This window comes from Condylura cristata, unplaced genomic scaffold (assembly GCF_000260355.1).
Source record: "Condylura cristata isolate star-nosed mole 26May11 unplaced genomic scaffold, ConCri1.0 scaffold00042, whole genome shotgun sequence".
NCBI classification, from domain to species: domain Eukaryota; kingdom Metazoa; phylum Chordata; class Mammalia; order Eulipotyphla; family Talpidae; genus Condylura; species Condylura cristata.
The window spans coordinates 2395966-2411659 of NW_004567143.1; the positions used below are offsets into that span (position 1 = coordinate 2395966).

The window sequence follows — 15694 nt, forward strand, 5'->3', positions numbered from 1 at the left end:
AATAAAATAAAATATAAGTAAAACTATTATTTAACCCCACTATTGTTTTGGTGAATTAGTGGTATGTTGTCAGGTGTGAGGAAGCCAAAATTCTCCTCTCTCCACCCAAATAGATTCTGTAGTTAACAGCAGATATTTATATAGAGACCATTTGGGTTATGGAACATGAGTTCTGCATGAGTTCTGCAGCATGACAGACAAGACATTTAATTTTTATATAAAGGAAATGAGTCCTATATTTAACTATATTGATCTTGAAAACAATCCCTTTGTTTTTTCTCTCTAAAATGGTGAAACTAGAGCACTTTATGTGGCTACATCATAGTCTGGGGCTGATCTGAGACAATGTGCCCTTTTCTTTAAGGCAGTAGAAATGCCCATCTCCATTGGCATGGGATTTCACTGACAAACGACCTCCTGTCCCTTCTTGTAGCCTGTACTGAACATCACTGTAGATATGGTATTTCCTTTAGGCCATTGGTAGGTCATGAATACATCTGTGTGGTTGCATGAGTCACTGTGTGCATAGCATATGTCCACATCAATTGACTGTCAGTGCATACACTGCAGGAGATTTTAGACATATTTGTGCACATGTTTTTTGCATGTGTCTTTGATACTGTTGCATATACAATAGCAGATTTTGTTAATGCGCAGATGTGAACAACGTTTTATGTTACTCTGTGTTTCTTTTGCTGATCTTTTTTATGGAAGCGCCTCTGCCCCAGAAAATAATGAGACTTCAATAAAGGAGTCCCTGAGGCAGATGGCATGGAGATATTATTTGCATCCCCAATTATCTTGTTAATAAACAATACACTATATTTAGTTACCAGTGAGAACTTTTTTTTTTTTCATTTTATAACTGTCCTCCTGACCTTTATCTTTCTTAAGTGAAGGAAATAAAGATAAATAAGAAAACCTTATCTTATACAAAATTCTAGCTGGAGAGTTGGCTTGGGTATATCAGTGAGAATCAATTTTGATATTCACTTTATTTTAGTCACTTAGCAAAAATTTGCTACAGAAGTTAAAGGGATTTTTTCCAGCGATGAGTTCTATCTGATTTCTGAACTTTTCTTTGAAATGTGCGTCCTCTCCGTCATGTCTCAGTACAGATCTGGAGCAGAGTAATGCCGACAGTCCCCACACTCGAGGAACCATTGAGAATGCGCCTTTTCATTAGCAGGTCCTGGGAGTCCCCTGTTCACTCACTACCCGACCCGCAGAGGTGGATTGTTCATACACTTGTTTGGGGTTTTTCTCAGAGTCATGATTAAATGACTTCTGCTACCCTATCTTCCCTTTAGTCTCCCCCATAAATAAAGGTCAAATGTACTTGCAAGCTTGCCCAAAACTATTGCACACTGGAACTCTGCAGCCTTTTTTCCTGCAAACTCAGCTGCTTCTCCCACCAAGCAGCATTCTTTGAGCAGCATGGAGGAGAATGTTTTCATTCTCCTTTTTATATCAAGAAAAATAACATCTTCAGAAGGATGGCGCTTTCTGAACAAGGCTAGTGACTGTGCTCTAAAAAGAAAAAAAAAAAAAAAACAGAAAACTAGAGCACTAGGAAACTATTTCCAAAATTCTGTACATTCGAACAGGAACGCATGCCAAAGATGGTGAATGTGTCCGAAAGCAGATTTGCACACCTAAAACTGACTTCTTCCCACATAATTTTCAATGTCTTACAAACACCTGCATCACAGCTTGCCCCTAAATAATAAACCCTTTGACCTTGGTGGCATTTAGAAGTACACTGGTCAAAGGAATGCTGGAACACAACACGGAGGTTTTTAGCCTTTCCTGTAGGGGAGGATCAAACAGCAGTGTTCTCTGCTTGCTGAGAACCCAGACTACAGCACCTTTGACTTGGTTGTTATTATATCTCTTGCCTTTAGTTTGTCTACACAAGAGACTTCATTTCTATGCACATTAAAAGTATAGTAGATGTCTTGTTCCCCAGTAATATGGCCTTTATTAAATAAAGAATAGTTTTATACACGTTCCAAATAAATAAATTGTATCCTCAAGTATAAAAAGGGTCTAATAAATATTGCTATGAAAAATTTTATAAAAATGTCTCACTCATTGAAGTGCTCTATAAATATTTGCTGAATGAATGAACCATAGTATTATAATTCATACTTAAAATGGAAATAACCAAAGTCTTTAATAATAAAAGTTATATATAGGCAAATTTTACTTAGCAATATTATAAATAATGTCTCCTGACGTTAGTAAAATAGATCAAGCAAAACTTGAATAATAACTGTTAGTTTCTGAGGCTTAAGAAATAAAAATAACTTCATAGTATTGCTTATGAATTTAAAGAATAACTTTTATTTCATTTCAATGTTTTTAGTAAATGAAATTAAGTGGTATTTAGTCCAAGCGTCCATCCTCCATAAAACGCTCCTCTAAAGAAATCCTCATTATTAACTGGTGTTAGCTTTAAAGTTTTTTTTTTTTTTATGTTACATCCAAATCTGACTACCTTTAAGTTTATCCTTCATTTCCTAATACTCCATCTGAAATTATATGCCCAAGAAGTCTAGTTTCTCTTGGTCATGGTATTGCTAAAACCTTTTGAAAGCTAAGATTATATATTATGTGTGCTATTTGATAAGTAAATTTTAAGCTACATGGTATGAAAATGTCCACGTTTTTCTAATTAAAGTTAATTATCATTATTTTATATTAGACTCATATACAAATGTTCACTTTTAAACTCAGCCTTGGCTAACTTACTGTGAAGATTTGCTCTATTTTGGTGAGAGGAGAAGCTTCTCTGTGGCTTCTGTACAGAACAGAGAGTCCACCAAGCTTAGTTCTAGTTCATGTTAATCTCTACTACTCTGCAATCTTTATTCAGTTTATGCTGCAATAAACTTGCATCTGACTTCATTACTGTGTCTCATATAGTCAAATATTAAAGTCACATTTGACATTTGTATAAAAGCGTACATTCTTAAAGATCTTAAAATACAATTGTTTTGGGAAGGTGCCTGAAAATATTAGAGATATATATTATTTTAATATATGAAACTCAACTGCCTTGAAGTCTCTTTCTTACAACCCAGATATATTATTCATTTACATCTGAGATGAATATGTAAACAGATAACTCAATATATTTGCTTTGAAGTTTGCCTAATTGCAAGAAAATTACTGATCTATACACTGTAATTTGACTTTCAGGGATAGTATAGGAGAGAGCAACATTTCAGTTTTGGCTATGATGTGGGCATCTAATTGACCTTGAATATGGCTATTATAAAATACCTCCTTTCTCTAATGTCTGTGTGCTTTCTTTGTGATGAACAAGTACTGATGTCCATATGTGTGTGTGTGTGTGTATGTGTGTGTGGTTTTGTTTCAGGAATCTGTGTGTTAGTTATATGACCTATTTGTCTACCCTTTCATTTATAGTCATTTAATTTATAATCATATTTAATCATCTTGATATCAGCAAAATACACAGTTATCAAGAAAGAGCTGGTTATACTTACAATAATCCAGAATGTTTAAACCAAAGTTAAAAGATGACCTTTATCAAATGTTGGCAAGGTGTGAACAGAAATTGGTTTGTCTGGAGTAAAAACTTGTTCAACTACTTTGGGAAATTGTTAGGAAAACGACTAACTTTAAATGTGTAAAGAGAGGCCTCAATATATTTACACTATATTTGAAGTCCCAATTCCACTTCTGGGTATATACCTGAAAGAAATATTCAGAGAGGTGCTCAAAATGTCAACAAGAATGTTGATATTATTCATAATGGAGCCAACTGGATGTTGATATCATTATTCATAATGGAGCCAACTGGAAATGCCCAAACGTTCTGCACCAGAATAGATACATAGAGTAGTATATTGTTCCATAGAATATTAGACAGCAAAGAGAAATAGCAAGCAGTGTCATAGACAACCTCATGCATGAGTATCTGGGATAATTTATTGGAGATCAGAGAGGAGTTTTATTCATCAAAGGCACAGTGAGAGGTCATGGTTGCTAAGTGTGTTTTCTCTGCAGTTCTGGTTGGTGACAACATGGTTAAGACATTGTGTGATCAGCCCTGATATTTTAGACTTGGATTATTCATTTTGATGTTTATTGGTCAAGTCTTAATAAAATGTCTCTGAAATGTTTTGAATAGAATGCTGCAGATATGGTATGATTGTTTGATGCTATCATTTCAGCGCAGTATTATTCATAAAGTAAATTAGGTTGTATAATTACTTCTAAGCATTAGAATGTATGCCAGCCAGTCTGGACCATGATACATCATAATTCAATTCGTTATCCTATTAGGTCTCTTTCCCAGCTTTATATAATTGGCAAATTTCATAAGCATGTTTCTGTGCCTTAGATAATAAAAATATTAAAAATGACAGAAGACAGGACAAAAGCCCATGGCGCATCTTCACAGAGTTCTTTTCAAGTTGACATAGCCATTAATCAACATGTTTGGGCATCATTATTAACCATTTTGAATTTACCTACAACTATTATCTCCCAGACCACATTTTACCATTTTATACTTATTGAAGATACTGCCACAAGCTTTGCTAAAATTAGCATAGGGATGCAGATAGAGGATTGTGTCCTACTAAATAGGAATGTGATCCTAATGTGGAAATCCTTACAACCCGCCTCCAACATCACCGACTTGCCTTGATTTTTTTTTTGTTGTTGTTTTAAATGTTCATACCCACATGCCAGACTTTGAACAACATTGTCCATTTTTCCCCTAGATTCACAAAGACCCTGATTGTTTAATTTTATTTATGGAATTTGGATGCGAACTTTCTTTCCGGGCAGATCCTCTGATAAATATTCAAAGAAACTGCAGTTCCATTTACGAATACTGCCAGAACTTTGAGATAGAATCTGAATGTTTCCAAAAAGTGAAGACAGGTATCCCTCGTTTAGTGGGTCCTGACTTGTCTTCGAGAGATACTCAAGTTCTGCGGCAAGAGTGATTGGGTTTGGTCTTTCAGAACATTGCTATCACGGTGGTATGTATTTTGTTTCCTGGAGCTGACACTGGTTTGCAAGACTGTCTGTGTTCAGAGCTATCGGATTCCAGCTGTCCGGGAGCTGACAACCGCACCACACCCACCACCAAGTGCCCAGGGTCTCCCCTCGGCCTTGGGCCCCTCCCCGCTTTGTTCTCTGGGCATTAAATCAGGTTCCTCTGGGTCTTTTCCTGTCTCAACCTAGAAATAGCTCAAGATAGGAAGCTGGGGGGCATGGGACCCTAGATCTCAGGGGTCTAGCCCTCTGTGACTGGCACTGAAGCGGCTGCTGCTCGATCGCAGTGCTGTGTCCTAGCCGGTTGGCCACAAGAGAGGGCCCTCATCCTGTGACTTGAAAATCCTTTCTCCATAGTTTTTCTGTGTTTGTACTTTTTCTGGTGGGAAAGTAAACTCAGTTCTTTTTACTGCATCTTGATCAAAAGCAAAATTCCTTGAATTCTAATAGACTTTGTATTTTCCATGTTGACTTCCACAAGAAATCCTGACTCTTCCCTTTCAGTGACTGAGTCTTCCTGAGATAATACTCACTTGTGGATTTCCCCCTAGTGATTTTTGTGCCTAAAGATGACTACAGTTTTTGTTTCTGAGATAGAGTTTGTGGTTTTTTTCAGCTAATGTGTAAATATGTTGTCTCTGTTGCATCAAATAATCACTACTATTTTTTTAAAGATTTATTTAGTTCTGCATACAGAACTGGGGATACAAGCCAAAAGTGCAGAGGCGGTGAGAGGACCCACCAGAGACAGAGTGGGGGGAAGAACAGGCCGACTGAGGAAGTACACTGCTGAGGGGAGCAGCAGGCGGGTCAGGAGAGGTCTGCCGCACCTCCAGGGTGGGGATCGAACTCATGTTGAAGTGGCTTTAGCTTCTCAGTACTGTCCTTTAGCCCACTGCACCACCAGGAAGGGCCATGCCTACTATTTTTAATGAATAGTTTACTTTTGGATGTCTGAGAGTTTATTACCACTGGTCCTCCACGGCTATGTATTTGGAGGGGTGACGATGAACTTTTGAGAAGGTCAGCAGCTTTCATGGCTTTAGTTTTCTTTCCTGTGAGTTCAAATTTTGATGTGTATGTTTGTTATGGCCAATCACCCAGGTCCTCTTTCCTTTCCCCTGCCCTTTCTCTCCCTTTTTCTGACCTAGAGCTGTGTGATCTTCTCTACTAAACTTCCAGATCCAGTCCTAAACTGCATCACACACTGAAAACGTTGCGTCTTTGCTTGACAGTGTGCCTGGTATCCTTAGGCCTAGACACCAAGCCAGAGGTGACTTCCCTCAGTGCACAAAAACCCCTTTTCTTCTCGAGACATGCCATGTCGTATAAGCCATGTGTCCAGCCAGTAGAAGTCATTTGCTGTCTCTTCTCACAACTCTCTCCTGGGCTGGTCCTGGTGTCTCACTCTGACCTAAGGTGTCTTTCTCAGACACACACAGGTATGTGCAAATCCCCCCCCCCCAGTCCACATGCTCCCCCTGTCCTCTGCCTGTGTGGACTCTCACAGCAGCTCTCCAGCGGGCTTTTGCTCTGTCCTTCTTGTCGCTCAGCATTTTAGCTGTATTTCTTGGGCATGGAGATGCTTATCGTGTTTTTGATCCTGGTTATGTCTTTTCAATTTTCTTGTTATCTATCTTATCTAAAAATAATATGCATTTAGAGGAGAAGGAGGCCTCCAAGTCTGAACTCATAATGCTGCTATCTTGCCCGAAAGTCTCCTTTTCAATTTATTCTTTTCATCTGATACATATTTCTCAACTAGTTATTAAAGGTAGTTCAATACTTAATTAAATTTTCCCCCACCTTTACTTTTAAATTAGAATCTAGACTTATAGTCTCTAGTGTTATATCCACCCACTCAGGCATCCTAGATTAATCACTAGGAATAAAACCCCATGCCCTCTCCTAAACCTTCCATGCAGTCCTCATTTCTCTCAGAGCCACAGATTTATAAATTACAAAGCAGAAGTTACTGCCATCATGGTAAGGTGCCACTACATTTAGATTACTAGTTTCATTTGCTTCTCAAAACTCTCCATTAAAATGAATCACTTAAGTGAGCCCAGTAGAGTGACAATATAGAATGGAAATATTTTTTTTATTTTTATAGCGTAAGTGTACACACAGAGACACTTGGGAATGTGGGCATATGTGTATCAGTGGGAAAAATTAAGGATAGAGAAAGAGAGAGGGATGGAGAGAAGTGGAAGAGGTGGAGGAACAAGTGGAGGATGGGGCAGGGGTTGTGGGGGAAGGAAGAAATAGAGCCCTTACTGTGTAATGAATTAGCAGAGTTCTAAGATAATTCATCTTTCCAGTTTACTGGATACATGTTTTCCAGTGGGTAACATGTTTTGGTGCTATGTTTTCTAGATAAGCATTCTTCTTAAGTCTTAGAAAATGAGGTTATGACAACTCCATTCTCCAACTCCTCTGTTCCTTCCCACTGACCCCCTTCAGGTCACCTCCATCTCCTCTGCAAACATGTTTGTCAGTTTACACCTTCCACAATATGTCGGGGCGCACTTCTGTTCTCTACCATTTTGTGATGAAAGAGGTATCATTCTTAATCCTTGGATCGATAGAGGTTACACATTTCACAGTCCAAATGAACAAAGTAATCAACTTCCCCAAATTACATTGCTTGATAGATCAAAGAGAAAAGGAAACTTCTCATCGATCCTTCCTACACGTTCCTCATGAAAGCCTGACATTTGCCCTCCCCTTAAGGTTAATTACTATTCTCTCCAAATACACCCCATATGGAATAAAGCTTAACTTTCATTTTCACTGCTTTGAGACTTTTGCTCTCTTAAAATTTAACAATAAATTATTTTTTAACATAGTGAGATAAATGCGCTTAAGGAGCCATATGTTAATTGCCTGTTTGTTGAAAAATTATAACACAATAAAAGTGGGTAACTTAAATTTCATTCCAGAATATTCTTTTGCAGGACTCATTAGAAGAAATAATCCAACTTTCACCAATCAGTTACATATCTTTCTCCATGTCACTCATGGTAATGAGTTCTTGTTTATTTCAGTGAACATATCTCCCTGTTCCTTTGAGTAACACAGAGATAGAACTTTACATGCAATTGGGTATAGAACTTCTCCCACATTTGGATCTATGTATCCAATAAAACAAATATAATCCTGCTATCACTATAATAGGATGTTAATGCTAGAAGGGGCAAGAAGTGGTCACGATACAAACAAAATACAAAGAAGAGCTCACCCTACTGCCAGTAGGCAGATCAACAGAAAAGATGCATTGAGGCTGTATTGCAAGCTGGGTTCTCCACAGTACAAGAAAACCTAGGATTATTTTTAGGATTTGCTCCTTTCCTGTAGAGGGGAATGAAATTAAGCAAAGTAAGCAGAAGCAGTGGAGAAAAGACAGTGCAGACTTAATGAAAACTTCATGATTCTATAGGGAACATCAAGATCCTATGACCCGTTAGCATTTTCCCCAAGTTAGAGCAAAGGTGCTGTCCTGTCCCTCGATGGCTCCTGGTTGACCAGTGCGCTCATCTAATTAACCCCAGAAGGAGCATATCCTTGGGTGATATGCCTCATTTTGCCCTGGGAAATTCCAGAATTGGAATTCTGGCTATTTCTCTAAATAGCTGGGAGAGGCAAATTCCCTAGACAGGATGGCAGGCCTGGGTGACACTCAAAGTGAGTGTGGTGTTCCTTGAAGTTCACTGAAGTCTCCACTTCCCAGATCCAGTTGAGGGGCTGTGTGTGAGTGTAGAGGGAGTCATCGAGTGCCCTGCCTGTATGGAAGCATGGAAACAGTCTTTCTGAAGGCACTGGGAGCCAATGGTTTCTTCAGAATGCACATATTCTCTTTCTAACATGACACTAATTTATACCACTGTTTTAAACAGCTGGTTGGCTAATTGCATCACTGCATCACCTCTGTCAGTGCCAGTCCATTCTTCTGACTGGCTTTCCTCTGGTAATGAGTCATTTTCCTACCTCCCCAAATGTCTAAACTTATTAATTTATGCTGAAACATTTAGATGTTTTATCACTGGTTTCTAAACTTCCATCAGCACCATTAGTGGTATATTGGAGATCTTTGATATTTTACTTATGAACCAGATTGATCTTTTTTCAGGCTTATTACCAATTCTTTCTCAGATGTTTCCAAAAACAAGTCTTATTAGAGGACTAAGTTTTCTATGGTCTTTCTGAGATTGCCATGGTTCAACAGTTTCACTCAGTCTTTTGTCATTTGAAGTCAAACTACTCCCAAGCCCTGTGCAAACTCTGGTAATTCAGTTCAGAACTACGTTCTTCTTGCCTTCTGGCATCTTAGTCTATACTTCAGAGACTCCCTGATGATCTTAAATTTTCCAGAGCTGTTTCTCTGCACAGCCACCTCTTATCCAGTGGTCTGTGTTCAAATTCCAGCTTCTCAGTAGCTTCCATTCTGATCTATCTCAATCACTCTGCTCTGTCTGTGCCAGGATATTCTCTCCTGTGCCAGGATCCAGAAAGTGTGAGTTCCTCAAAAGGTTCATTATATATCACATCTGTTTTATACTCTTTCTTATTTTGGAAAAGCTGCTCTACTATAGCTATAAGCAAGAAAAATGTATAAATATAATTAAATAAAGTATGTATCTATGATGCTTTATAGTCCTCATAGAAATAACTGTTTTATTGTTAGCCTTTAAATTCCTTATTTGCAAAGTGATGTATGCATTTTGCTATGCTATATATTGGATAATTTACTAAGTATTTTCCTATCATTAGTAACTTAACTCACTCAAAAATTATTTTGCCTCTTTGCACTAAGCATGTCAGATTTTCCGTGATGTGTTTATGTACACCAAACTTTACATAATATTATAAATTAAGAGTCTGTTCAATATTAGTGCTATTTTTCTAACAAATGTGTTTGTATTTTTACTATTTGTCTTTCATTTGTATTGTATTTTGTGAAAAGATTTTCACTTCATTTAGTAACACAAATGGTTTTCCAAGAAAATTGATTATCAAGAATCTTTGATTGTCTTCTTACATGTTGGTATATGTGTGTGTGTGTGTCATCTTCTTACAAAGGCTACTGTAAAATTAGATCTCAACTTCAGGTCAACTTGTATTCTTTGAACTCTGAACCTTTTAAAACAAAATGCATTTTAGAATTGTGTATAATTAGCTTTTTGCTTCATTTATAATGTACTAAAAGATAAAACCTCACATAAGGAATCAATAGATTATTGCATATCTTTTCCTAGTGATTTTCAGTTGAAGAATTCATGGTAAATTGATCAACCCTCAGCCAATTAGACTTTGACATGTACTAATAAGATCTAATTGAGGAATTATGAAGACATTTGCTCAGGAGAAAATGAGCACATAATTACACCATAAAAAGGTCAGAGTAGCAGTGTTACCCAGCTGGAAGAATATTAGTTGAAGTCCCGATGGCATCTGTAAAGGACACTTCATAATATATTTTTGAAATATAACAGTGTCGAGACCAATTAAAATATGTAGGATAATCCACTGTCAATTGTGAAGTTCAACTTTAACTATCCATGCCCCCTTTTGCTTCTACCTTCTTCAGGTGCTGGGGGATGGTCTCCATCAGACAGTGACCATTATCAATGGCTTCAGGTTGACTTTGGCAATCGGAAGCAGATCAGTGCCATCGCTACCCAAGGAAGATACAGTAGCTCAGATTGGGTGACCCAATACCGCATGCTCTACAGCGACACTGGGAGGAACTGGAAACCCTATCATCAAGATGGGAACATCTGGGTAAGTAACTGTTGGAAAGGCAGACACAGAGTTGCCGGTATCTGAAAATGGCAGAGGACTCACATTTGAAAATATGACTGGATCTCAGTCTGTGGTTACTGCCTATCTCAATGTCTATTAGAGACTATCAACAGCTGTGTGCATGCATCCGCACTGGAGAGGGAGTTACTAGGCTCTTTATACTTATGAAACTGAGTGTTGGAGATTTTCAATCTGATTAGGGTTTACTCTTGAAGAATTTATATTTTCAAACTTCTCGAGTAATTTTTTTGTGAGTTGCCAGAGTTTGGATTCTTAGTTTGGAAAGGGGGTCATTTCCATATTAGTGTTTAATGATAGTACTTGATATGAAACTAAGTTGTGATAGTCTAATAATAAAAAAAAAATTGTCTGTCAAAATTGTTTTTACATTTTGCTTCTATCAGTTCATGAGTGGCAAGAGCATTTCTGTATGTGTAAATTATAGGAAGCAGGTATTAAGAAAGACTCTATGGAAAGTCTTCATCCACAATTAAGATAATTCCAAGTCTCTAGGTAATTTATAGAAAAATGGTTTTCAACCCTAGATATATGATGGGATAAACCAGAAATCTTTAAAACATATGGGTATCTGGTACCCAAATCCAGATATTTTCATCTGGATGATCTACCCCCACACACACACTTCATTCTGTTAATTAATGTAATCTTTGAGAAATGTATTCTGGATAGGGCTTCAATCTCTATTAAGATGGGGACAGAAGAGGGTCATCGTGAAAAGATATGATAGTACAAAAATTAGAAAGGATATTCCCACAAGCTTAACAGAGATCAACCAAGACTAAACAACAGATGAACCAACAATGATGGCTCAGATCACAAACTCAATACGTTCTAATCCTCTGTTGGATTCTAATTTAAAATCAGATTATTATGATGATAAAATTAATTGAAGGCTGAAAATCAGACTGCAAACTATATTTCATTTTTCTGTTTTTATAAAATTTTCATCTCGTAATTGAGAGAATGGCAAGTCCTTTCCTAATCTGAATGCACTAAGGTAGTAATAAAAATGACTATTAAAATACTGATAATTTATTTATTACACACATAGCAGTTAGCAATAGTTCCGTTCTGACTTAATATGGAGACACAAGTTCGGAGGGCTAAAGAGAGTATAATTTTTCAGGGAGTCATAGACATGATTTACATAGAGCACCAACTGTTGACCCTGGGACGCAAGACCTTGCCATGAGCATCATAAATCGTGAGGTCAGCTATTTTTATGTAGATGGCTACTTTTTTAATTTTTTTCTGATGGTGATAAAGAATGCTCTTCTGTTCTATTCTGCCTTTATGGTTTTCATTTAGTTTCTTTTAAATCATATGTTTCTCATTAAAAAGAAATATATGATGAGTAGCTATAGAACATTATAGTGAGGTAATTATTAAGTTCTAAAAAATCAAAACTAGTTTGATACACAAATTAAATATTGTCAATTATATTTGTGTCAATGAGCCTGAAATATAATTCTATTTTAATAGCCTATCACAGAAAGGTTTTAATCTTTGCAAACATGGAAAATAGTCTAATACTTGGATATAATCTAAAGGAGAGGAAATTCACTGTTCTCTAAAAATTCTGGAGTACCTTAGAGCATATATCTTAATATTCATTAAGTTATTAAAAATTGACATTTATAAATAGTAACAAAGATTCATTTTGAATTTACATTTATCCATAATTTTAACTATAGACTAGATTTCCTCTTAATCGACTTTACATATATTGCACTTAAACAAAAGAGATTTCTAATGTAGATAATGCAAAATTTTAAGTAGGTCAAATAATTTTAAAGTCAATGTAGTTAGTTTGGGGGTTACCTTTCCTACCCACCCCTAAAAGTATTGATTCTTTGAGAAAAAAATGTAAACTTGTGTAAATTTAAGTACTTGAATATTGTCCATAACACGTGTCAATGACTATTCTTTCGAAAAGGGAAAGGAATTCTACGGCTAATTTTATTATAATGTCCTTATTAAATGCCTGTATGAAGATGTTGAGTTATTTTATGACCATTGGATAGGAGGTCAAAATAAGTTCAGAGTAAGTCATAATGAGACATTATGACAGTTTCGTGAGATTTTAAAGATGTGAAAGTCACAGTCTGGATTGAGAATGCTTTGAAAAGATTCCTGAAAAATGGCTTATCAGAATATTTGAAACTCAGATGTGAGTAGTTAAATGTGCTTAACTATGCAAGCTTCTCATTCCTCTTTGATAATACTAAGCACAATAGAATCCTTTCTACTTTATCTGAATTATCATTTCCTTCTATTTAGAATTTCCTGTCTAGTGTCAAAGAAAAAAATATGTGCAGTTTAGAAAAATTACTCCCCAAAAGTCATTGTGTTTGCATATCCCCAATTCTAATGGGCATATTAAGTGGGGGTATTCTCTGGTTATCTAAGTCTAGAGTTACAGAGATAAAGGAAGTATTGGATGTAAGCAGTTCTTATCAAAAGTCCATTAAATGTGACATTGAAATGCAGACAGTTTTGCTAAGGGGCTACTAGCTTTATTGGGGAAATTCAATCATTGGTTTTTGAGTGCAGGTATTTGTAACCTAACAGAAACTTGTGGTATTAATAGTAAATGCCTATGTTATGTGCTCTATTGTTTTGCTAGAGGTAACTTATTACAAATTCACATGCAATCTGAACATTTTTTGTTTGATTTTTTTATTAAATTATAAGAAAATGCTTACATATTCTAAATTTTTGTTAAAAAAAAAAACAATGTTGATCTCTCTTGCTAATACTAGGCAGGTATCAGCCTGGCATTAGTCATGATCATTGATTGTACTAGATGGATCATTATAATGATTTATTAGATTTAAATTGCACAGTTTTAATTGTAAGAATACATCGATATTTAAGTTCCTATTTTCTAAACAATTAAATTTGAATTTTCTACATCTGTTAAAAACTTATATTTATCTGGTGCTTATTTGCTTTCCCCACATATTATATATGTGGAATACACACACACACACACACACACACACACAGAGGCACACATAACTTTGTAGTTTTTAACAAATTTGAAGAAGCTAAAATCCCTGGAAAGCAAATATAACAACATATTAATTCATTTTATTCCTTGATTTTTCTGAATAGTCAATAATTGAGACATTTGGTTTCTGCTTTCTTTCTTTTTTTTTTAAGATTTATTTATTTATTCATACAGAACTGGGGTACAGGCAAGAGATGCGGAGGTTGAGAGGATTCACCAGGAACAGAGTGGGGAGCAGAACAGGCAGATTGACAAAGTACACTGCGGAGGGGAGCAGTGGGCGGGTCAGGAGAGGTCTGCCACACCATGTGGATTTCCTCCGGGGCAGGCGGGAATCGAACTCATGCGGAATTGGCTTAAGCTTCTTAGTGCAGTGCTTTAACCTGCTGCGCCACCAGGAAGGGCCCTCTGCTTTCTTTTTAACCAAATATCCTTCAACCAATATTTGCATAATAAGAATGAGTAAATATCTCTCTAAATTAAACTTATGAATCTGGGTCATTTATCTGTCTTATAAATCGGGAGCTGTCACTTTGCCTCTGCCTCAAAGTTCTAGTCTAAGTATGGGGAATAATGCCCACTTGGGAGATCAAGTGAGAATGTGTCAGTAAGAAATGTTGCAAGCAATTAAGACTTAGACAGTGCACATTTTCAATGGCCAGTCTTAGAAATGTTCTCCAAAACCGGTCAGGTATTTCTTTACCATGCAAAAGTCTATTGTAATTATTGCTTAACTGCCTCCAATCCCTTCCTGATGAGCCCAGCTCTGTTGACTCAGAGTCATGATGTAAAGTCTTTAGCGTATGGAGATCCTTCAGTGAACACTTAATACCAACTCTGATAACCATAGCCCTGTTTTCATTATCAGAACAGGACTGTGCAGATGAGTCATACTTGTGAGAGTCTTCATAAAGAAATGCTTTCATTTCCAAAAATAAAATAGCTGACAATACACGAAAGACACATGACTTAAAGTCACAGGTGGCTTGTGACAGTCTACGGTACATTTCCCCATCAAGGATCGGTGTGGCTACTGGTAGAGAGTTCAACCCAGACTGTGCCTTTGCAGCCAGGCTGGTAGACCAGCTCTGGGCCAAATGCCACTGCAGAGCTTGTAACAGATTATTTGTTACCATAATGATGGTCGTGTGTCCAATGAGCCGTGTAAGCGGATATTGTTTAAAATGAATGGATTAGTCTGTCCTGTCTTTCCAGCCATTTATGGAGCTGTTGCAGTAATTTTCCAATTCACTTAAAAATCTGTTCCAGTTATAAATGTAAAATATGATATAATCGTTTCACAGTTCAGTGGTACACTTACATTCTTCAAAACATATAGAGATTTTTCTTGCATGTGAAACTGAGGACGATCACCATCCCTGTGACTTGCTCATCTATCTTTCACCAGTAGATGAGTATTTCCCTCACCTGTTTTTGCATGCACATGCATGGTGGAGCAATTATTTCCAGAAAGTGCCAGTCAGGTCTACTCAAAAGAATGTAATTGATAACTTATGAGAAATAAAACACAGCAGAGTAACTTGCTTGAAAACCTTTCTAAAATGACCATTGATATAAACAGAGCAAACATCTGAGGACTTTTGTAGAAGAAAACAATTTCCAAGGTGAATTTAAAATAAGCTTCTTATTTCTGTGAAATAGATTTTTCTGTTTACGCCCCTCTTAGTCTGGGCGATCTTTTTAAACTCCCATGAATTTTAATAAGTTGAGTGGATATTCCAGATCCTTTTGCATATACTGTAATGCCTCTACGAGTGAATATTGATCGCCTTCCTAAATAAACATTTATATTGAGAG

At 36.7% G+C, this 15694-nt stretch overlaps 1 protein-coding gene across 1 annotated transcript in view; it reads left to right on the forward strand.

The window, feature by feature from the left end:
* CNTNAP2 (contactin associated protein-like 2) overlaps nucleotides 1-15694 on the forward strand; it is a 1046635-nt gene that overhangs the window by 45860 nt on the left and 985081 nt on the right. The window contains exon 3 of the mRNA XM_012733843.1: nucleotides 10628-10821. Coding sequence (XP_012589297.1) covers nucleotides 10628-10821 — 194 coding nt within the window. The remainder of the gene's footprint in view (nucleotides 1-10627; nucleotides 10822-15694) is intronic.